The sequence below is a fragment of the Canis aureus genome, chromosome 17 (genome assembly GCF_053574225.1).
Source record: "Canis aureus isolate CA01 chromosome 17, VMU_Caureus_v.1.0, whole genome shotgun sequence".
NCBI lineage: Eukaryota > Metazoa > Chordata > Mammalia > Carnivora > Canidae > Canis > Canis aureus.
Genome location: NC_135627.1, coordinates 30605219 through 30629729, shown reverse-complemented (window position 1 = coordinate 30629729; position 24511 = coordinate 30605219). Strand labels below are relative to the sequence as shown.

The 24511-nt window shown below is 34.8% G+C and overlaps 1 protein-coding gene across 12 annotated transcripts in view; it reads right to left on the bottom strand.

Annotated features, from left to right (window-relative positions):
- Positions 1-24511, bottom strand: part of MYCBP2 (MYC binding protein 2) — a 258579-nt gene that overhangs the window by 217258 nt on the left and 16810 nt on the right. For all 12 annotated transcript variants that reach the window (XM_077855281.1, XM_077855282.1, XM_077855288.1 and 9 more), the window contains exons 2-4: positions 13005-13080; positions 8593-8808; positions 399-552 (exon numbers count right to left, since the gene is read on the bottom strand). In XM_077855281.1, coding sequence (XP_077711407.1) covers positions 399-552; positions 8593-8808; positions 13005-13080 — 446 coding nt within the window. The remainder of the gene's footprint in view (positions 1-398; positions 553-8592; positions 8809-13004; positions 13081-24511) is intronic.

Genomic DNA, 24511 nt, shown 5'->3' with positions numbered 1-24511 from the left:
CCTCTCTTTCCACTTTTTTAACTACCCAGAATAACACATAAAGTTAGAGAAATTCAAAGTTTGCTATTTTGGCCTAAGGTTTAATTAGAACAATTTAAGTTAATGGTAACTATAGGGTTTAGGATTACTTCCGGGTTCCAAGGACTTATGTTTTGCTTTTTTCCCCATCATGACAATAATCAAGAAATGTCTGTGCATGAACTAGAGAAGTCTTAAACTGTAACTTTAGTAGAACATAGCAAAATACCTGAAAATTTATATCCCTGCTGTTTCAGTATCATACTAAAAACAAAAACACAAACAAAACAAAAACAAATGCATTACAGGCTGCTGCATATGCTTCATAGGAGAAGCTATTTAAATTTATAGATTTCATTCAATGCCCCCTGAGCACTTACCTAGGACCTCAGGTGGCTCTGACTGGAGGCCTTCTGGCTGCTGACCCTGAAGTACATTAAGCAGGGCCTGGAGACTCCTGAGGCACAAGGATGGATGAGAAAATCGTGTCTCCTTGATCAATTCAAAAACTTCACAAAGTCCAACCTCAATGATCTGTTTAAGATAAAAAAAATTTTGATATATATGTATATATACATATATACACACACACACATCTTCTAACAGGTAAGCTAATAATGCTTTCCAGGCAACTGAACCAGTACAGCCTATTTCCACAGCAAATGATTAATGCTGCCATATTTAAAAAGAAAAAGAAAAAACACATAAAAAAAAATAACACAACCACCCACATGTTTAATTTCAAGATTCAGTAAACTATCTAGTTATATGGAAGGTTAAAAAATAATGGCACTACTTTAAAAGTAGCTATAACATAAGGAAGCCATAACAAAATAAGATGAAAATTCTAAGACTGCACTAGATACCAGGTTACACTCACTCAGAAAAAAAAAAGAAAAAAAAAAAAAAAACCTCTATTATTTTAAAAATTCATTTGGCCATACTCAAGTACAAATCAGCATTATTTCATTAAAAGTCATGATAACTCACACAGAAAAAAAAGTCAACATAACTCATTCAATGAAGAGATTTATTTTTTAAAAGATTTTATTTATTTATTCATGAGAGACAAAGGAGAGAGGCAGAGACGTAGGTAGAGGGAGAGGCAGGCTCCCTGCAAGGAGCCCAATGTGGGACACACACACACATACACACACGGACTTGATCCCAGGATCCTGAGCCAAAGGCAGACGTTGAGACCACTCAGCCACCCAGGCACCCCAATGAATATATTTAAAAAGCTTTTCATCTTAGCCCTCCCTATAAGGGCACAATCACAATAACATTATTATTTACTGATGGTGTTCCCTCATCTTCTAGGGTTTATCACAAAAAGAATTAAAAACTGCCTAATTAAAAGATCACTGCTATTTTTAGTTTAATTATCTTATCATTTCTCATCAGGACCAGGGAAAAATCTAACTCAGTATCTAGTAAAAGAGAAATCTGCAGCTAAAGATTGACAGAGAAATGTGATGACCTGGTAGTGGGAGATACCTTGAGAGGATTGACAGAACAACAGACAATGAAATTACATTTCTCAGTCAGTGCCAATATTTTAAGAAACAGATGTACAAGATCTTTTCAGAAGGTGTTAAATTATGTGGAGAAGCAACAGAAAAACTTAAAATAAGACTAATTAGTAGAAATGTATAAAAGCATTAATTCTACTGGACATAACAGCAAAAGAATATTCTCTAGGCTGAGATTTGTGCGTTAATTCATGTATTACATAAATATTTCATAAGCATTTATTTTGGGCAACTCACTACAGGATATAATGAAAATACACATTACACTAACCCGTCTTCTAAGAATTTATACTTTAACAGATATCCTTATACATGACTCTTACCCAGTGGAAACTTCTATCATAGCATTTATTATATTACAGTGTAGCTGACTATTTTTGTTTTCTTTTTTCTAACTGTGGTCTCCTTACAGACAAGGAGCATGTCTGAACTAGCTTGATATTGCCTTTAGCTAGCCCAGTGCCTGACACAATAGGCATATAATAAATTTGTTTAATTGCTCTCTCAGTTGTGTGCTAAAAACCACTGCAACTCAGATATATATTTTCCAGACAACAGTCAAATCAGCTGCAAGCAAGTTAGTTGCAGTTTTGATAATCATTTGCAAGGTTTCTAAAGAATACAGATGTGACTGAGAAGTCAAAATAACTAACAGGACTGTCTATAGAGAAGTTATCCAAAATCCTAGCAGACTTAATTATAGCTAAGATTACAGAAGTTGCTTGTATAAAGTTTCAACTGATTAAATGCATTAAGCAGTGAAAATTTTCCAGGTGATATAGTTTCTTTTCCTGGAATAAACTAAAATATAAAAACGTGCTATTCAAGATTTCTATCTGCTTATGTACTTACATGAAATAAATCTGAACTCAAGGATCTATTAAACACAAAATGTGGGGCTGTATTCTCAGGTCAATGGGAGTCTACAACTATATCCTTTCAGTCTTCAAGAATGCTTACTCTACTGCTACCAGTCATGACTTTTCAAAATCCAAAGGAGATATTATTCACAGATAACATTTTTAGCTAGGGCTTATTTATACAAAATTCCTGCAGTAACAGAGAAAATCTTGAACCTTACCACAAAGAGTAAGGCTACTTCTGAACAAGTTCCCAAATTTTCTCTCTGGTAAGTTTAGAGTGTAATACCAACTGTATGACAATAGGCAACTCAGGTACACTGCTTAGGAATAGAACACTGGCTGGTTTTGGTGAGATATACCCATAAAATGTTAGTCAAATGATAAGAGAAACTGTCTAGGTTAACCACTGTAGATTCTCTCATCTGTACCTTATACTTCACAAAATTTTTTTTAATACAGGGGAAAACTACTTTGTTTCCAGAATAATGGTATGTTTTCAATATACAACAAAATAAAAATCAACTTCAAGTTTTCCACCATATCTACCTTTGAATTATTGAACTGAGAAAGAAAAGATGTTGTGATGATTTTTCCCCTGAGGTTTGGCTGAGGTTATTTTACCATACATATCAACTTTGAAATTGCACTTACACATCGAGGCCTTATAGTCACTGAGAACATACTATACTTTCCACTCACTCAGTATTAGAAAGGAAGAGTATAAGGAGATAAAAATATAGTAGAGCAAATACAATCTGATTTCATTTGTGCAGAAATAATATATTTTTAATGTGTATATATAAAAATGCTTATAGTGGGTATATTTTGGTTAACAGGATTTTAAAAAGGATTTCTATTTTTTAATATCTATTTCTTCTTTGTATAAAGTGTTCTGCACTTTTCAAATATCTGCCTTTATGGTCAGCAAAATAAATATAACTTTCAAAAAGAGTGGTCAATTATAATAACACACTAAGCTTCAATACTTTCAATGATAAACCATAACTAACCACCTACCACACAGTATTCCACTTTTCTTCAATAAGTAGTCTTTTCTAAATGTACTAATTTCTTCCTTTACAGTTGCTTTTTTTTTTTTTAAGATGTTATTTATTTATTCATGACAGACACAGAGACAGAGAAAGGCAGAGACACAGGCAGAGGGAGAAAGCAGGCTCCATGCAGGGAGCCCGACATGGGACTTGATCCCGGGTCTCCAGGATAACACCCCAGGCTGAAGGCAGCGCTAAACCACTGAGCCACCAGGGTGCCCTACAGTTGCTTTTAACCATTAAATCCTGAAGGCTATTCTATTTTAAGGACACAAACTCAAATAACTATCTGATATGGCCAGTTCAATGTCATTGCTGGGAAAAAGTGAGATAAAAACATGCTCAGCCAAAGAAAAATGACACAATGAGCCTTTCAAGGTTTTATTTTTGCTCTCCTCAAATCATATTATTTCCAAAAGTGACTATATTATTACACTAACATGTATGAACATGAAAGTTTAGTTACATTTCGATGTAATAATAAGCTCTTTGCCATTAGAAATTGTATCTTGTTCTATTAAAAAGTCCCAGAGGGAGGGGGTAGGGGATAAGCAAAAATAGATGAAGAGGATTATAACTTGCAGATATAAAATAAATAATTCCTGGAGATACAAAGTACTGCATAGAGAATATTATCAATAATATCATAATGATGTTGCGTGGCAACATGTAGTGACTACACTTATGGTGAACATTTCGAAATGTACAGAATTATCTGTATGTTGCATACTTGAAACCAGTAATAACATTATATGTCAACTATACGTTAAAAACTGCTTTAAAAGTCCTAGAATCCATTCTAATACTTCCAAAATACACTGAAAAAGCTCAAGAGGAAACCAAAAGTAGATTTATATGTATTACCACAGAGGGAAAATTCTTTCAGAATTTTTTATATAAAGGAAATATTTGGTAGAGATGATATTTACAAATAAAAAATGAAAATGCAAATAAAATAAACAAATTTTATAAAATAAATAAAATTTGGTAGAGATGATATTTACAAATAAAAAATACAAATACAAATAAAATAAATAAAATTATTTTACAAACAAAAATCTTGAGGGGAACAAAAGGAAGGGTGGAGGAAGTGTAGCAGCAGAGGAGGAAAAAGAGCAGAGCAAAAAGAAGAGAAAGAATTCTGCTTCTTAGAAAGTCTGGGTGTGAAATGTCTAAGTTCCTATCCTCTAACATACAAATTTATCTATGACTACTAGCAACTTCTTCCCTTTCTCTTGACACCCAAAAGTGTCCTTACAACTTTTCAAAGCTAACAATTTAAGCTATGTCCTGGATCCCACCCCCATTCTATCTCTAACAGAATTTTGTTTCACTTTCTTCCCCCACACGGTGATACCTCCCAAATCTCTATTTTTAGCTGGGACCTTTCTTTGGAACTTCAGCCCTATATAGTGTACATGGGATACCTCACAGGACCTCAAACTCAGTATGGCCAGAACTAAACTTCATCATCATTCCAGCACAGTACTGTTTCTCTTCCAGTTCTCCCTCCTGCGGTAAATGGCATTGTCACTCAGAAACTTTAGAAATATGCTTAGATTCCACCTTCTCTTTCAGCCTTCATCATCAACTAATTACTAATTCCTGTCAATTCTACTTTCTTAACACTTCCTATATGCCAAACACTACCACTACCCTCATTCCAAGCCTCAGTAACCCCTCCTCAACAACTGTAATAGCTATCTCACTGGCCCCTCTGCTCTAATCTTACCACCCTCTAGTGATCTGTCTTACTAGTACCCAAGTAACTTTACTAAAATACAAGTCTGATCAAACTCCTTTGCTTTAAATCTTCAATATTTCCAAATCACAAGACAAAATCTGAAAGTGGCTACAAGACACAGAATGCCCTTCACGATCTAACCCCCGCTCTCTGCCTCTTGCTCTACTCAGCTACTCCATCTCAGCCAAAAGAGACCACTTGTACTTTTACAATGACGCTGTTCCCTTTGCCTGCACAGGAATCTGTAGTCAGTGCTACATTCTTATTCTACCACGTTCCATTACACCTACCATACCCCTAGGAGCCCTTAACTGACTAGACATGTCTGTTTACCCCTACCAGACATAACTTTCTTGAGGGTAGGGACTGTGTCTCATCATTTTATTTTCAAGGCCTAATACAATGCTTGCTACAACTCAAAAAAGAATTCAGAAGTAAATAAACTTAAGAAGTAAATAAATAAGTCTATGTAAATCTATACCTTTTAACAAAATATGTGGTATGACCAGCCTCAAATAAGACTGAAAGGGAAGTATGAATCCTAAAAAAAAACTATTAAGAATTACGTAGTTATAAAGCTTGGAACATTTTAGAGGATCTAGAAATCAGATAGTGAAAGATGGTTTGAATGGGGTAAAAACTATATCTTAGTTTTTAAGATTTTACTTATTTATTTGAGAGAGAAGAGAAAGTCCGTGAGTGGAGGGGAGAGGCAGAAGGAGAGGGAGAAGAAGCAGGCCCCCACTGAGCAGGGAGCCCTACATGGGGCTCCATCCCAGGACCCCGGGATCATGACCTGAGCTGAAGGCAGATGCTTAACCAACTGAGGCACCCAGGGGCCCCTAAAATCTGTATTTTGGGAAAAAAAAAAACTTAATAGAAAGCATTTAGGTATAGGTAAGAAAGTCCTTTTTAAAATATCAAAGATTGCTGACGCACAAAAACCAAAAGCAAAAAAACCTGACAAAGTCTATGTAATAAATTGAACTTAGTTTTTAAAATTCAAGGAGAAAATAAAATTGGATCAAACTGCTATTTCAACAACAAATAAAAACTGCTTTAATTATGTGAGAGGAAAGAAGTAGGAGAGAAAAAAACAACTCAGTGAAAAGAAGGAAAGTGACAGCCACATGTGTAGGAGGAACAATAGAGGAACAACTGAAAAGAGAAGGAAAGAACTGATGTAAAAGAGTAGCATCTGGAGCAGAACCGGTTGAAAGGAAAAAAATGCTACTACCATTTCTCACCTGCCCTCAAATTCCCCTCACCTCAAGCTCTGAAGGCCTCATCTCTTCTTCCGTGTCAGTCCTTTCCGTCATGCAAATGCCTGCCAAAAACACCACCTGGAAGTTTCAGTCCCCACCCACACCCTAACCCACAGCATTCTGAGTGCTTCTGCATAAAGACATCTCGGCACTTCTTCCCCTCTTGTCCTATCATCTCACAGATTGTCCAGAAGTTTTATTTCCTTGGACATAAAGTATTTATTAATAAATTGAAGAGTTCCTTGAAAAGTAACTCAAATTCATTTGCACCTACACAATGTCTTATTTGCACCTTGTTTGCACCTAACCTGATATACTTATAACTACTTATGACACTTATTAACTCACAAAATCCTCCTACAACCCTGTGAGGTGGATGTTCTCTTCATTTCATAGATGACAAAATAGGCACAGATAAGTCAACTAACTTTCCCAGCATCACACAGCTAGTATTTTTAATGGTGAGTGTTTGAGCCTGTGCAGTTTGACTCCACTGTCGATGTTCTTAATCATTGTACCCTGTTCCCTGACGTGTCAGTACTGATGGAAAACTCTCTACCTAGATAAGCTTACATGAAAAAGATGAGCTTGCTAGCTTTAAGTAGAAGAAAGGAGTCAGTAAAGAAGGTACACTTAAGGACAGTGGAGAGAAAGGAACTAAAGAACCCAAGAGAAAGATATTTGAAGACAGTTGACTAAAAGGCTGAGGAAGTTCATACAACCACTTTTACTCTATGAACCAGGAAGTAAGTCATCCGCTGAGCATAAGGTGAGAAGAATCCCACAGTAATGATTAAGGACAGTGGTGTACTTTCTATCTTGGCTGCTATTTTCAAATAGCAAAATATTTGCATGATAGCCCCTCTGTACATGTATAAACGTTTCCAAGGCAGAGTTTTAAGATACCAGTTTATTTTTTTAATTCTTTTTTTTTAAATTTTATTTATTTATTCATAGAGACACAGAGGGAGAGAGGGGCTGAGGAACAGGCAGAGGGAGAAGCAGGCTCCATGCAGGGAGCCCAGTGTGGGACTCGATCCAGCGTCTCCAGGATCACCCCAGGCTGCAGGCGGCGGTAAACCGCTGCACCACCGGGGCTGCCCAAGATACCAGTTTAGTAAAAAAAAGCAATAGACTTTAATCATTTATGAGAAAGAAAACCATTTTTAAATGCCTATATTTAGAAAAAAGCAATACACATGAACCATTTATAGTAAAGGTACCCTTTTAAAAATGTCTATATGTCTTTTGTTAGAAATACGAACTACACCTACAATACAGAAAAAATATATATATGAAATAACATTACAGTCTTGAAATATATTAATACTTAAAAGAAGGGAATATCTTAAGAATAGTTTGTCTAATACCATACATGTTTTTATAATACCAATTAGCTTATATATCTCTGGTAAAGAGAAGTAATAGCAGAACAATGTAGAAGTTTGGTTGCTTCATATGTAATTTTTCTCATAGGCAAGGGGAGCCAAAATAGCAAGAGTACAATTATATTCTTAGGCAGAAAAGGCAAAAGCTTTCAGCTAAGCAGCTACATAGCCAAGGGCCCTTCTAGTTTTAGTTCTAGAAAAATAAAAATGCATACCTGTACCAAGGGTTCCTTTCCCAGAAGGGAGCACCTATGGCTTTCTATCTTTCCCAGAAGGGAGCACCTCTGGCTTTCTATGGCTCTTGGCTTGTGGTAGTTTGCAATTCTGCTTATGCTCACCTTAATAGCAGCCCACCAGCTCAGAGTTCCACTTCTACCTGCAATGGCTCAGTGTTTACAAGCCACTATTCCCACTTTACTGCTTTTGTACATTTTTAAAAGCCCCTAATCAAAAAAAAAAAAAAAAAAAAAAAAAAAAGCCCCTAATCTTTTTTCCAGGGCTGCCAAGTACTCATAACTGAGTTACCAAAACTCATTGACTTTGTTAACAACCAGTTATAAAGTTGCAGAGTTTTCCTGGTCGGCCCCAGGCCTGTTTTTTTTTACCCATAAGCGCTGTTAATTTTTAGTGCACATTTTTATAAACTGCAAGGTATTTTAGCGCTGCAAATATATGTACTATAGCCAAAACATCTGTAGGTTATCCATCCATGTGGAACTTAGTGACTTACCTTTGGAAGCTTGATAGGGGGCTCTTTGGATTCCTCCTCTTCATCACTATCTGATTCTCCACTCTGCACAGAGTTCTTGGATGCAGCTGCTAACGATGTTTCCTTTTTCTGCCATTCCAGAACGCAATGGCGTACATTGCAATAAATATTAAATGCAGAAGGATTGCTATGTAATTTGATATCTGGTATGATTATTGTATTCTCCAAGTTTTCAGACTGAAATAGAAGATATAATATTTCAATTTCATATTCTTTTCCATCATCACCAATTCTCACTTTAAATAAAAATTAAATATTAAACATGCTAGATGAGTTACAGAAGTCATTAAGTGACACAACAAAGATAATCTAAGTCTACTGATTCAATTTATAGTAAGTACCCTTTCTTCTACATTTCACAAATTTCTAAGTAACACAGCAATAACCAAACTGACAAGGGCTGGAGACTGGCAAAGAGTCTAATAGGAATACCCTTTTATCCCATGATAGGAATAGAGCCAACAAAGCTCAACTGTTGTAGTATCACAGAATATTAATTTGGTGCTTTTCTAGGGGACACCAGATGTATATTACAGAGTCTCAATGACCTACTACAAATGTTGAATTAAATTTTTATTTCTTTTAAAAGTGGATTTAGGGACTTCAACAGAAATCAGAACTGAAAAAAAAAAAACAACAAAACCATCTTAATTTTAATCAATTCTTCTGTTTTCATTCTCAAATACTGGTAATGTTAGGAAGTTAGATTTCTGCAGATTATGGACATATGCTTTCCTGAAGCTCTCTCCTAGCTATCAGTTTTAATAAATACTAAAAATTACATGCTTCATAATTTTTTAAAAAATATTTTATTAATTTATTCATGAGAGACACATAGAGAGGCAGAGACATAGGCAGAGGGAGAATCAGTTCCTGCCTGATGGTAGGACTCAATCCCAGGACCCCAGGACCCCAGGATTACCACCTGAGCCAAAAGCAGACACTCAATCACTGAGCCAGCCACCCAGGCCTCCCTCATGATTGGTAATTTAATTATTAAAACTAGTCAATTTCTGGTTGAGCGCAGTATTTTATTCATCAAACCACAATCGTGCTTTTGAGATCAACATTTAAATTATAAATATACAGAACTGGTTTAAGATATTCTATTAATGCAAGTTCCAAAAAATATCAGAAGTACGCCTCAAATACCAAAACGACTGGTCTCAAAATTCTTCCCTCCTTCCATAAATAATTGGGGGAAAAGTGAAATACTCCTTGTTAGAAAAAAACATAACAAAGTTAATTGACAAATAATGTGTAAGTATGCCTTCCATAGATATTAAAAGCAACCAATTATTAGCAAACCAAATTCAAGAACATATGAAAAAGATAATACATTATGACCAAAAAATCGGCTGGTTACAACACTAGAAAAGGAATCAGTATAATTCCCCATATCAACAAAAATAATTTAAAAAAACGACCATATGATTCTCTAAATAAACACAGAATAAGCATTTGAGACAAATCAAACACCTATTCATGATAAAAAGTGTAAGTAAACTAGGAATAAAAGGAAATGTCCACAACTGGATACAGGGCATCTATGAAACACCCACAGCTAACACAGACTTAATGCCTGATCCTAAGATGCAAACAAGGAAAAGATACCTATTCTCAACAATATGATTCAACACTGTACTAGATATGCAGGGTAATAAACCAAGAAAAATGACTACAAGGTATAGTCAGAAAGGAAAAAATATCTAGTAAAAAACAAATTTCTTTATTTGCAGAAGACATGTAGAGAACCTTAAGATGTCTGAAAAAAGCCACTAGAAAAAAACATGCAGATTTAGCAAAATCATAGGATACCAGATAATATTTAAAAAAAAAAAAGTCAGTGTATTTTTGTACTTAAAATGAACAACTGGAAATTATAATTTAAAGAATAATAGCAGTAGAGTTACGGACTGGTAGATAATACCTGCAAATCACATACCTGACAAAAGACTAGCATGCAGAATATATAAAGAATTTTCAAAACTCAAAAGTAAAAAACATATAAGCAATTCAATTTAGAAAATGGGCAAAAGACATGAATAAGCATCTCACCAAAGAAGATATACAGAAGCTAACTAATAAATTCACTATGGTGAGCCACTAGGAAAATGCAAATTAAAACAAAATGAGATATAGTACAAACCTATCAGACTGGCTAGAATAAAAAATAATGACAACACCAAGTGCTGGTAAAGATACAGAGAAACTGGAGAAACTGTACCCTTAACTACATTGTTAATGGTAATGTAAAATCATCCAGCCATCCGGAAAAAAGCACGGCAGTTTCTTACAAAATTAAATATGTACTTTACAGTACAATCCAGCAACTGTACTGGATTTATACCAAAGAAATAAAAACTTATGTTCATTCAATAACCAGCACATGAATATTCATAGCAGATTCATTCAAAATAACCAAAAACAAGAGACAATTCAGATGTCCTTTAATGGATGAATGGTTAAACAAATCATGGTATATCTTTACCATGGAAAGCTTACTCAGCAATAAAAAGGTACAAACTAATGATATTTGCAACAACTTGGAAAATGTCAAGGGAATTACGCTGAGCAGCAAAGGCTAATCCTCATGATTACATTTATATAATATTCTTGAAATGAAAAAATTATAGAAATGGAAAATAGATAAGTGATTACCAGAAGCTAAGGAGATGGTGTGGGGGGGGGGGGCGGGGGGGGGGGGTGTCTGTGGCTATTTTAAAAGTAGCAAAAAAGACCCTTGTAATGGAACTCCTATATATTGACTGTGATAATGGTCCACATGTGACAAAATTGCATAGAGCTAAATATACATACACATACAAACACAAATGAGTACTTGTAAAACTGGTGAAATTTTAATAAATTCAGTAGGCTGGGTCAGTATCGATATGTGAAGTTTACTACATTAATTGATGCAATAACTTAGCAATTGGAAAAAACAAATAAGTATACAGGATCGCCGTATTATTTCTTACAACCACATTACTATGATAATCTCAATTTTTTTTAATTTTTCAAGATTCCCATACTCTGGTTTTCACATAACACCAAAAAGTGGAAAAGGGGTAGAGGTTGAAAATCCAAATGACTATACATCAAGTATATTGAGAATGTTCTCCACTTCCCTCTTTTACTCCAAAAGCAGTAGTAATAAGAAATGATATAGTGAACACATATTATTTACCTGCCCACCCAGCAACATTTTCTGTAGGGTAACGACCCCCTCCCATTTCACATGACCTGCTCATCAGGGTACTCACCTATCACCCATCACAGGGTTATAAACATAACTCAGTCTAACCAAAGTACCCCATTCTCTAAGGCCAGAGTGATGAAGATCAATCAAAAATCATACCCAAGACTTTCTGCTAGAACTAATAATAAAGGAGATCGCCCCTTGCTCAAAGAAAATGAAGTTGGAGCTCCCAGCAGCCTTAGTCCTCAGTCACAGGTAATAAGCTCACACACAAAAGAAAGCAGAAGCAAGAGATAAAGACACAGATTTGATGACATTACTGAATCCCTAGGATCCAGCTGTGTCTCAAGATAGAGCCACTAGATAAATTTCATCCCCTATAATTTTATTTTTTGGTTTACTACTTTAATGTATATTTCTCTCAGTTACAAAATGGCAAGAACACTAATTAACAAGGGTTGGAAACAATTGTCTTTAGAACTTAAAATATGAAGTACAGGCCAAGCTAAGCTATTATTGTTTCTTTAACTGGAAGCGGAGCTGTTTAGAAATCATGGTTATGACTCCTCTCTTTCTCCTGTCTTGGCTTCTCGATACCGTTCAAAAGACAAGACTCTGGTAGAAAGTAAAAATGTTAAAGATTTAATAGAGAAGATTTCTGCATTAGATGGGAAAAAAAGGATCCTTGCTCTCTATGGTCTCATTTAACTCAAATATTCTATATTGCCTTTTCTTTTGCACAGCCACCCACCATCAAAAGGAGCTCAGAACAATATGGATACACCAAGATTCTCCCTAACTCATGACATGTGCATAGGCCAAATCCAAGTCCCAACTCACAAGCCAATTTTACTCAGTTTGTAGAACATGTAGTCAGAGTGGGGGAAAAAAAGAGACGAGAAATGGATATGTTCTGCCAAAGAACTGATCAAAAATCACATGAATGAATAGTAAATAATTTTCAGCAACCAAATACTAACTTCCAGGCTACTGGCCATGAGAGGCTCCAAAGATGAAACTAACTAGTGTAACCAAGTAATAAAAGGCTTTTTAAAAAATTAAAATAAAAAATAGAAAAATAGTGCTAGTTATACATTTTTAATCTTGGCATTTTTACTCTAATTAGTGTATGAAAAAGTTCTTACTCCCTATAAATTGTCAGCAGTTTTACCTTGCTTCTTGTCTTCACTTTTGACTTGCTCTTCTGTTTTCTTTTCAACTTCTTTTTATTTAAAATTTTCTTATTCCTAAAAGTGGAAAAAAAATTATGAAAGTTCATTATTAGGATATATAAAGCTATGAAAAATACATACTTCCAAAGCAGACATCTGAATATTTCTCCTACAAACTTTCTTTCTCTGAAATCATATACTCTAGATGTACATATAAGATACTAACACACAATGAAGCTACTGAGATAGTAACAATACTGGAAAGCTAAGAAATATACATTAAATGATTTTAAAAATTGAATTTTGCAAATATTTTTATAAAATTAAAAAATGCAAAATGGCACTAAATAAAGTTTTTAAAATTTTTATTCAACAATGGGGATGCTAATAAATATCAAGTACATCCCCTTCCCAGAAAAATCGACTCTTTGTAGTAGTGAGGGCTATAGTGTAAAAAGGGACAGGACGCAATTTTTACTGAATTACTATAGAAAAAACCCAAACTCCGGCAGCCCTGGTGGCCCAGCAGTTTAGCGCCACCTTCAGCCCAGGTTGTGATCTTGAAGACCCAGGATCGAATCCCGCATCCGGCTCTCTGCACAGAGCCTGCTTCTCCCTCTGCCTCTCTCTCCCTCTCTCTCTGTCATGAATAAATAAATAAAATCTTAAAAAAGAAAGAAAAGAAAGAAAGAAAGAAAGAAAGAAAGAAAGAAAGAAAGAAAGAAAGAAAGAAAGAAAGGGAGAAAAAGAAAAGAAAAAACCCAAACTCATACTCTTCATATCCTCAGCCAGTTTTTCATGACCTCACAGGCCTAAAACCAAATTTTTCTTTAAACAGAAGGAAGCCCTTAAATGACTTTGAGAAAGAGAGGGAAAAAAATGTGGCAAAGAGTAAGAATTATAGTGAAGAAACAAGAGTTGAGGAAAACAATGTATTTTGTTTTATTTTATTTTATCTTTTTTTCTCTCTCCAATGTTGAGGTACACACTGTTAGGTACTAAAAAAGACAAGATGAAAAAGACAGTTCTTGTCCTCAAGGAGTTCAAAGACCAATGAAAAACACAGTTTAATGATCTAGCAAGAGGATGCTACTCAGGAGAAGGAGGAAGCAGAGAGTGGGGGAGGGGGAGAAAAGAAAAGAGGAAGAGAAGGAGGGGAAAGAACAGACTCTACATGCTAAAGGTCAAGTCCTTAATACGTGGTAACCAATTTAGTGGAAGTTGTGACCAAAACAAAAGTTGTATGCCTAGGCCACCTGGAGGTAGAGATGTCATTCACAAAATTGGGGAAGTCATGGGGAAGAATTAGTTTCTAAAAGGAAAAAACGGATTCTATTTTATTTTCAAATTTTGGGCTCTATCTTACAACCCTGAGATACTGACCTGAGCCGAAATCAAGAGTTGCTTAACTGGGGCAGCCCGGGTGGCTCAGCGGTTTAGCACTGCCTTCAGCCCAGGGTGTGATCCTGGAGACCCTGGATCGAGTCCCAGGTCTGGCTCCCTGCATGGAGCCTACTTCTCCCTCTGCCTGTGTGTCTGCCTCTCTCTCTCTCTCTCTCTCTCTCTCTCTCTCTCCTGTGTCTTTCATGAATAAATAAAATCTTAAAAAAAAAAAAAAAAGAGTTGCTTAACTGACCCACTCAGTTTCAATTTTAAAGATGTCTGAGTTCAAGATACTAAAATGTCAGCAAAATAGGCATAAACAAGCATGTGAAAACTTATCTTTGACAGTTCCTTCAGCTTTACTCCCTAAACCAAAATAATCACAAAATCTTGTCAATTATGTCCTGTAAATAGTTCTTGAATCTAAGTTACCACCACCTCTTGCCTGGTCTATTCCAAGTTTTTTTTTTTTTTTTTTTTTTTTTAGATTATCTTTATTTATTTTATCACAGAGACACACAGAGAGAGGCAGAGACATGGGCAGAGGGATTGTGGGGCCCAATCCCAGGATCCAGGGATCACAACCTGAGCCAAAGGCAGATGTTCAAAAGGCCACTGAGTGACCCAGGTACCCCTATTATAAAAGCTTTTTAACTCATTTCTGCACATCCACATTTGCCCCACTTCAAACTACTCTTCATACCCAAGTCAACCTTTAAAAACACAAATCTGAGGGGCACCAGGGTGGCTCAGTTGGTTGAACATCTGACTCTTAATTTTGGCTCAGGTCATGATCTTGCAGTTGTGACATACAGCCCCATGTCGGGCTATGTGCTAAGCCTTGGGTCTATTTAGGATTCCCTCTCCCTCACCCTCTGCTCCTCCCCCAGCTCACAGGCGCTTATTTGCACATGCACACCCCTGCCTTCTCTAATAAATAAATAAAATCTTAAAAAAAAAATAGAAACACAAATCTGAGTAGGTAATTACCCCACCTAAAACCCTACTATTATCTCCTCAATTCTCTTGGAAGAGTCCAAAAACATTGGCATGGCTTAAAAGATCTACCAAGATTTGACCTCTGCCAGCTTTCCTGCCTCTTTTTGCATCACCCTCCAACTTGTTCATCATATTCCAGTCATCAAGACATCCTTCCAGTTGTGTGAATATGCTAAATTACTTATGGGCTTTCACAAACGTCCTCCCTCCTCCTGGTATTCCTTCCCACATCTTCTGCTAACCACCATTCATCTGTGAGGTCCCAATACAAGTGTCACTTTCTCAGTAATGTCCCCAGACAGGGTTAGTTTCCTTAACACACACCCTCATGTCATTTTACACTTGTGTTTCATTGTGTTGTCTACAACTGTAATTTTGTATGGGGTTATGTGTTTAATGCACTACTCCTTCACCAGGTTGTAAGTGCCAAGAGTACAGAGGCCATGTGCTTCTTGTGCAGTGCTGTAGCCTCTTTGTATAATACCTGGAACAAAGTACTCAATATTATTTTGAGAGAAAGAAAAAGTAGGACGAAGGAGACAGGAAAGAGAGAAAAGAAGTTCAGAGCTTCAGCTATAAGCACTACTCAGACTAAAATACACAGAGGATCAAGGATAGAGTCATAGATACATTAATACATTTAAAGGATATGTAAGCCATTTAGGAAGTATCCATGAAATTATTTTATGCAGATTTTGGTGCAAAGGAAGTAACAGAAAACCATGTACAGGTTCATTCAAAGACAGAAAACCATGTCAAGGTTCATTCAAAACTGATCTTCAGAGAAACAGACTATATAAACCAAATAAAATGACTTTTCTGAATCTAGTTATCAAAGACTAAAATTTTCACAAATATACACCAATACTTGTGTTTCTTTTAACGAACATCTTTAAAGTTCAAACAGCTTTAATATATATTAAAAGTATAAAGTATATTACAAACTACTTCAGAACACTAAAGTTTGAATTCCCGGAGATTTCCCGGAAAAGTATGCTATAAAAGTAAAGAGAAAGACTGATGAATAGTAGTATCATGTGCTACACATGAACAGATAAACCTGCTTAGACAATCTGTTCAACTATAAGCATTGTGAGGGCATGAAGAATTAATTCTATTTCAACTCTGTACTTTCAACACCTGCATCAGTGCCTGACATATTATGGATGTTCAAGAATTATCACATGAACAAAAAGTTAATGAAAAGTAGTATCTCTCGTTATGGTTTAGAAAAACAACTTCTCTTTTATTATACTAAATGAAATCAGTTAGCCCCTTCTATGCAATTTAGAAAAATGTCAAGGTTCATTCAAAACCGATCTTCAGAGAAACAGACTATATAAACCAAATAAAATGACTTTTCTGAATCTAGTTATCAAAGACTAAAATTTTCACAAATATACACCAATACTTGTGTTTCTTTTGTTTAACGAACATCTTTAAAGTTCAAACAGCTTTAATATATATTCCTAAAATACTTCTTCCTATGCATTTAATTAGTTTTGCATTTAATTAATTACAATTTTAATGAACCTAAAACCACCAATTCCTGAATATAAAGTTAAAGAATCAGCTTTTCCAAATCCCCACAAATTGATTTTACTGTGTTTTTGTTAATTTGACTTGTTTTATCAGAAGTAAATAGTTGTCAAAAAGAACCAGGAATAAAAGTTAAATGAAGAAAATCTATAGTCAACATTAGAAAATAAAAATGCTATGTGTTAGTAAGCTAGCATCCCATTATATGTTATGACTAAAGGAAAAGCTTACTTGAAAACTAAGTTTAAATAAACTTTTCATGGTATCTGAGGATGGACAGATAAAAGAAAACTCTAGAAATTAGTCTTATACATTAACAATTCACCTTGGAATCTATGATGATTTAAGACTTTAAATCCTAAATCAAATAGGAACTTAATGAAGAATATATGGAAGATTCTGTAGCATTTTTAGTCATTTCACAAAAAGAACCTCATACCTGTGAGAGTTGAAAGAATTATGGGTGCTAATAAAAGGCAAAGGCTATTAACATTCTTTAAATATTTATTTTAAAAATATTTACTTTAAAAATTCCAAAGAAGAAATCTTAATAGCTTGTTGTTTAAGGAAAACCAATTTTTTCTGCAATATAAGAACAAATGATTTTTGCAAGTTGTTCCATGATACAGATCATTAGTTTCTCTATCAGCTTATTGCTGAGTCTATTTTCTAAAAAACAAAAATTAGTCACAATAATTCAATTTAAAAAAACCTCTCACTCTGAATCAGTTTCTTCATTTGTAAAATAATAAGATAAATGAGATTATTTCTGAGATTCCTTTTAACTCTAAAATACTCAAGTTTTAATAAGCCCAAATTCAAAGAACTTCAGGATTAAGATTTCAATATTTTAATTTCCCTTAGTAATGAGAAATGAACAATTCCTGAGTCTATGGTCTAAGACAGGAATAGGCAAATGTTTTTCTGTAAAGAGGTAGACTGTAAATACTTTTCACTTTGTAGGCTATAGGATCTGTTGCTACTACTCAACCATTATGGTATGAGAACAGACACAGACAACATGTAAACAAACAAGTGTGGTTATATTACAAACTACTTCAGAACACTAAAGTTTGAATTTCATATAATTTTTATGTACCACAAAACTTTTAAAAAAAACTTTAAAAATGTCAAAACCATTCTTAGCTCACAGTGCCAAATAAAACAGTCACTGGGCCAATTTGATCTGTGTGCCATAGTTTGTTGACCTCTGGTCTAGAGTGTACTTTGATAAACAGGCTCATATTAGAAAAAAAAAAAAACATAACTATTGGAGGCAACACAGATAAAAACTGTTCAAGATACCACTATGCTTATACAAATAAGCATTTTAAAACTGTCTTTTCTTTTTGCAAAGATAAACTCCTGACTTCTACTTCCCTAAAATAAGGTACTAGAAAGAAGCAAGCCACCGCTCTTCCTTCAAAAATGCCACTAGCATAAGAATGCTGTGGATGTAATTAAGAACCAAATAAACTAAAACTCCAGAGACAAAAGAGCACTTTCCCAGTGAACTCAAACTATTAGCATTTTCTTCCATGGGACATTTGCAAAGTGAGGTCAAATTGAGTTTAGTTTAAGCAGAGGGACTCTACTAAAGAAAACCAAAAACTAGTGGTGCTTTAGCTGGAATGAGACTGGAAATCCAGAAAAGCCAGTTTTCTCAATAATACGAGGCTTAGTTATGGGATGCAGGAGAATAGAGAGGCTGGACCAACAGGACCTTCAATTTCCCAGTCTCTCGAAGTCTAGAAGACAGAATCCCAGTAAAGGGAAGAGTCTACTTAGTCCATGATTGGATAGATATTCTCAACACCACAACCTACTTGTCTAACACAGCCAAGAGCAAAACTCTGAAAGAAAATAACTTTTAGAGTTAACTAACAAAAAATTGTGTTTTTTACACACAATACTAGGCACATAATAAACAAATTAAGAGATAAACAAAGAAGCAAAATAATGTGACAGGTCATCAAAAGAAAACCAATCAGGCAGACTCAAGATAACTGATTCTGAAGTTAGGAAGCAAGGATCTAAAACAGATGCAAAGATGGAAAAATAGGATGAGATGATGTAATTTTCAATAGAATTGATTAAAAAAAAAAGTCAAGTTGATTTTCCAAAAAATAAATATCTGAAATCAAGAACTTGTCAGATGATTTTAAGATCAGAACAGACCAGAGGAAAATGGGATTCATGGACTTACAGATAGGTCAACGGGAAATATCCAAACTCAAACACAGAGAAAAGAACGAGATGAATAAAACAAAGAGAAAAAAAAAATGTAGGACACAATCAAATGGTCTCATATTCATGTTACTGAAATCCAAGAGAGAAAAAAAATGGAACAAAAGCAATATGTGAACAGATAATTAATGACAATTTTACAAAAGTGAGGAAAGAAATCAACTCAAGAAATTCAATTCAAGAAATTCAGGGGATTGCAAGAAAATGCAAAGAAAACCACACTTAGGCACACCAAATGCTAGGCACAAATTCCTGAAACAAAGGATAAAAAGAAAATCTTAAAAGCAACAAGAGAAAAAAAATGCTCTCAAAAGAATAACAGCAAGATTGATAGCTTTCATTCTCTGTGTTGAACAGTACTGGGGAAGGAGGGGTATAGCAATCTAGAAATATGTACCTACCAAAAATATCCTTTAAAAATGAACATAAAAATGTTTAGATCTACGAAAGCTAACATAATTCATTGTCAATATACCAATACTACAAGAAATACAAAAGGAAGGTCTTTCATAATTTCTATGTCAAATTTTTAAATAAAAGGACACAGACCCAAACCAGAAGAAATGGAGAAGATACATTCTGAACACACGGGCCTTGTTAAGGCTAGAAGAATTATTAGAGATGAACTGAGCACTTCATAATGCTAATGGGTCAATTCAATAGGAAAACACATCAATCCCAAATCTGAGTGCATCTAATAATAACAGAACTTCAAAACATACAAAGCAAAATTGAGTAAAGAAAAAGGAGAAACACAAACTTACAATCAAAAGATCAGATTTTAACATACCTCTCTCTAATTGACAGAACAAGTAGAAGACAAAACATGATGGATAAGGAAAAACTTTAAAACATGATTAATCAACTTGACCTAATTGACATACCTAGAAAAAAAACATCACACCTATCAAATGCAGAAAGTACATTCTTTTCTAATGCAAATATTTACCACAATAGACAATGCTGGATCACAGACTAAGTCTCAACAAATTTCCAAAGACTGTGATTGTGATCATGAAACTAGAGACCAACAGAAAGAAAACTCAGATATTTCCAAATGTTCAGAAATCTAAAACAAAACAAAACCCAGATTTTAAATAGCCTATGAGTCAACGAGCTATAATAGAAAGTTAAAATGGAAATCAGAAAATATTTTCAATTAAATGAAAATGATACATGACATATCCAAACTTGTGAAATGCAGCTGAAGTAATGCTTAGGGAAAATGTATAGCTTTTTGCATGGATATAAATGCATATAATGAAACAAATTCTGAAAGTCTATGATCTAGACATTCAACTTTAGAAGCTAGAGAAACAACAGCAAGAATGTAAAAAGAGGGAAACAAAAGTAAGAACATATATCAATAAAATACATAGATATCAAATAAAATAGCAGACATTCAATAGAGAAAATCAAGGAACCAAAACTGGTTCCCAGAGAAGATTAATGAAGAAAGATTGCTCCAGCAAGACTGGTCGGGGGAAAAAATAAAACCACAACTATCCATATGAGAAATAAGAAAGGGGACATCAGGGACACCTGGGTGGCTCAGTGGCTGAGTGCCTGCCTTTGGCCAAGGGCGGGATCCTGGAGTCCCAGGATGGAGTCCCGCATGGGCTCTCTGCATGGAGCCTACTTCTCTCTCTGCCTCTCTCTGTGTGTCTCTCATGAATAAATAAATAAAATATTTTTAAAAAGGAGGACATCATTATAGACACTGCCCATAAATTTCACAATTTACGAGGGCAAACTCTATTGAAAAATGTAACTTCTCAATATAAAACAAGGAAAAAATACAAGTCTGAATAGACTTATATCTGTTAAAGTGAATCCCTAGCCAAAACCTTCCCACAAAGAAAACTGTAGATTCAGTAGCTGCACCAGAAAATTCCTTCAAATACTTAATTCACTGGCACACTATTTCAAACAATTTCAATTTCTATGAATATAAAAGGAAGATACTTTTCCCAATTTATTTTGAGACTAGTATAATTCTGATACCAAAATCTGAAGAGTATTTCAAAATAAGAAAATTTCAAGCAAATATCTCCCATGAACAAAGAAGCAAAAACACTACCAAAGCCAAAAAGTGGAAACAACCCAAATGTTTCTCAATTGACAAGTGGATAAACAAATGTGGCACATCCACACAACAGGATGTTATTCAGCCATAAAAAAAAGAATGGAGTAGACACATGCTACCTTATGGATGAACCTTGAGAGTAGTATGCTAAGTGAGAGAAACAAAGGCCACCAACAGTCACAAATTATATTATTCCATTTATATTAAATGTCTAGATTAGACAAATCCATTGAAACAGGAAGCTGATTAGCAGTTGCTAGGGGCTGATGGAAAAGAGAAGAGGAGTGACTGCCAATGGGTATGGGATTTCTTTTGTGGGTGAAGAAAAATGTTCTGGTGCACAACTTTGTTAGTATACTAAAACCAATGATTTGTGTACTTTTACATAGTGTGTTTCATGATATATGAATTATATCTCAATTAAAAATTGAGAGAAAAAAAGCCACTAATCTAAACATAATTTGAGTGCTCAGCAACTTATAAAAAAGATAAATTGTAAAATTAATCAATGTAATTCAAGAGGATAAAAAAATAAGGAAAAAATACAAACATTTCAATAGAAAAAAGAGAAAGTATTTCATAGAACTTAACAATTACTTGTGTTGAAATGCCTCAGTAAGGCAGGAAAAAAATAATCTGGTAATTACTTTATCTGGAAGTCAATAAATTAAACAACAATAAAGATCGTAATAGCTAAAAAGAAAACCGTAAAGCATTTTTACTGTAGATAACCTGTGTTTATAGAAAGTACAAAGTAATCCACAAAAATGTAAGTGAATTATCCAGCTTACTGGATACAACACCAATTTTTTAAAAATCAACTAATTTATAAAACACTATATGTAAACTGAAGTTTTTCTATATAAGCCAGACTTATTTCTCCTGTGTAATTAATGTAATGATACTCTCATCATTGTATTCAGCATCACTGAATAAATTAGGGAGGAACAGTAGTCTGATTACTAAGTAGAAAACTTTTATTTACTTTCCTAGGCTGATAATTAGTAACAAGAAAAGATTTCAGCATTTCAAACTGATCTAGGAGAGAGATGCAAACAGATTTCCTAAATACAGCTTCAATCTTTCCTATATATAGCTTCAATCTCTTGATCTATTTAGAAGTCTTCATATGGGGGTGGGGATGGGCGATAAGAACTATAAATAAAACCACCTTGGCAGTGGGCAGAGCAGCATAACAAAAAGACAGAGTAGAGAGTGAGGAGATGAGTCTCTGAAAAATTAGGACTTTAAACCATGCCTCATTCAGATTTATACTGCAGATACACATAGCCTAAGTGGATAAGAAAGACTCAAGCCATGAAGCAACCATAAAACTTTCTAAGGACAATTTATTCACCCCAGGCCTTAGAGAGCTACCATAAGGGTTTGACAGCAGTCAAATAAGCAGGCCCACAAAGATAGAAAGGTACCCTGAGGACTAGCCAAAATAGACAACAGAAAAACATCAAAACAGAGTGCAGGTGTAATTTTCAGACACAACTATGCTTACCAAATTCAAAGAAACAAAAGACTAGCTTTAAAATATCTGGAGTGTATGGGGAATATAGCATATATGAAAGAGAATCAAATCAAACTTCTATGAAAGTGAAAAATATAATAACTGAAATTAAAGACTCACTAGATTGGTTTGCTGCATATCAGACACAGGTGAATACAGAATTTGAAGAGACTGGAAAAAAGTATCTAGAATTCAGCACAGAAAGATAAAAAGGCTGGAAATATGTCCCTGAGACCTCTAGTTCTGACACCTCCTCCAACTTCCATCATCCCAAAAGAGACAGCCATTACTCCATCCAACTATACTTCTCACACACTGGACCCCATCTTATTCACCATCCTCAGGATTTTACTCAACCAGTTACATCCTCTCTTTGTTCACTCTTTAATCTCTTTTATCTAGGATTTCTAACCCCAGAAGTCTACTGGCCTCCTCCAAATGAAGAAAAAATAATAGTTAAATAGTTCTCTATTTCTCTTCATCACTAAATTTCTTAGGGAAAAACTGTCTTGAACTTTTTCAATCCCTTACTATCAAACTCCTACTAGTATATGAGACAATACCACAAACTTCCTTGTTGCCTACTGAATTCCCTAGCTTCAGACTTTATCTTTCATATTCTTCCATGTATGAGTATTGTCCTTCTACTTCTTTAAAAACCTTCCCCTACCACTTGGCTTCAACCCTTATTTTAGTGCTCCTTCTACCTTTTATGATGATTCTTTCTCACTCTTCTTTAATAGGTCCTTTTTCTGTCCTTTAAATGTTTAGTATATATATTACTTCTCATGAGAGTTTTCTGTTCATATACTATATTTCTACATTCATATTTTACAAACTTTGCCTTTAATAATCCATAACAACCCTAACAATAATTACTGAGAGTTCATCAACATCATTGGAATGCTGGTCTAGAGCCAGCTATGTTCTCTGACAATAAAGGTACATCTACCATAAAAATTGACAATCTTTCTAGCTACTTCAAATTCCTACCCCAAACTGTTTAGTTTAGATTAGATCATCTAACCCACTTCTTTGCTGCTTAAATGGGGACTCCATTAGGAAGCTACTCCTTTTACTTTCCTTCTACACAACACAGAAATGTTCTCTACAGGCCATTACTCCATAAATTATCTCCATTCTCTCTTTTTTGTTCATTATTCCTCACTTCTCTCCCTCAGTCTACCAGGTTAAGAGTACAGAATTTAGAGACAAATGACCTAGGTTCAAATGTAGGCTGTGTCATTTTTTTAGCTGTGATCTGTGAAAGCTACTTAACCTTCTCTTACTCAGTTGTCTCATTTGTAAAACAGGGTGAAAATAGTACCTTTCCCATTGTATTATAAAGCACTTTGAGTTATGCTTGGTATTTAATAAGTACTAAACAAATTTTATTATCATCATGCTAAAGTGTCTACCTTGGTTTGAGTTTCCCCAGAAGCAGACTTGATTCAAAGAATTATGTAAAAGTAGCTGTTTTGAGAGGGGAGTCAGGAAAAACACTGGTGAGGGGATCAAAAGTAAGACAGGGAAGGGAAGGCAGTCAGTAAGGAATGCATTAGTCAGTTATCCTGATGGGCAACGAGAGCATGATTCTACTGGAAAACTCTGATGAATGATGCAGAACGTGGCTCAGTTACCCCAACTGAAGGATGAGAAAAATGAGGTATTTATCCACCAATACCTCATCCATCATCACCAATTGAAAACCTTTCTAAAGGCATTAACTCTGG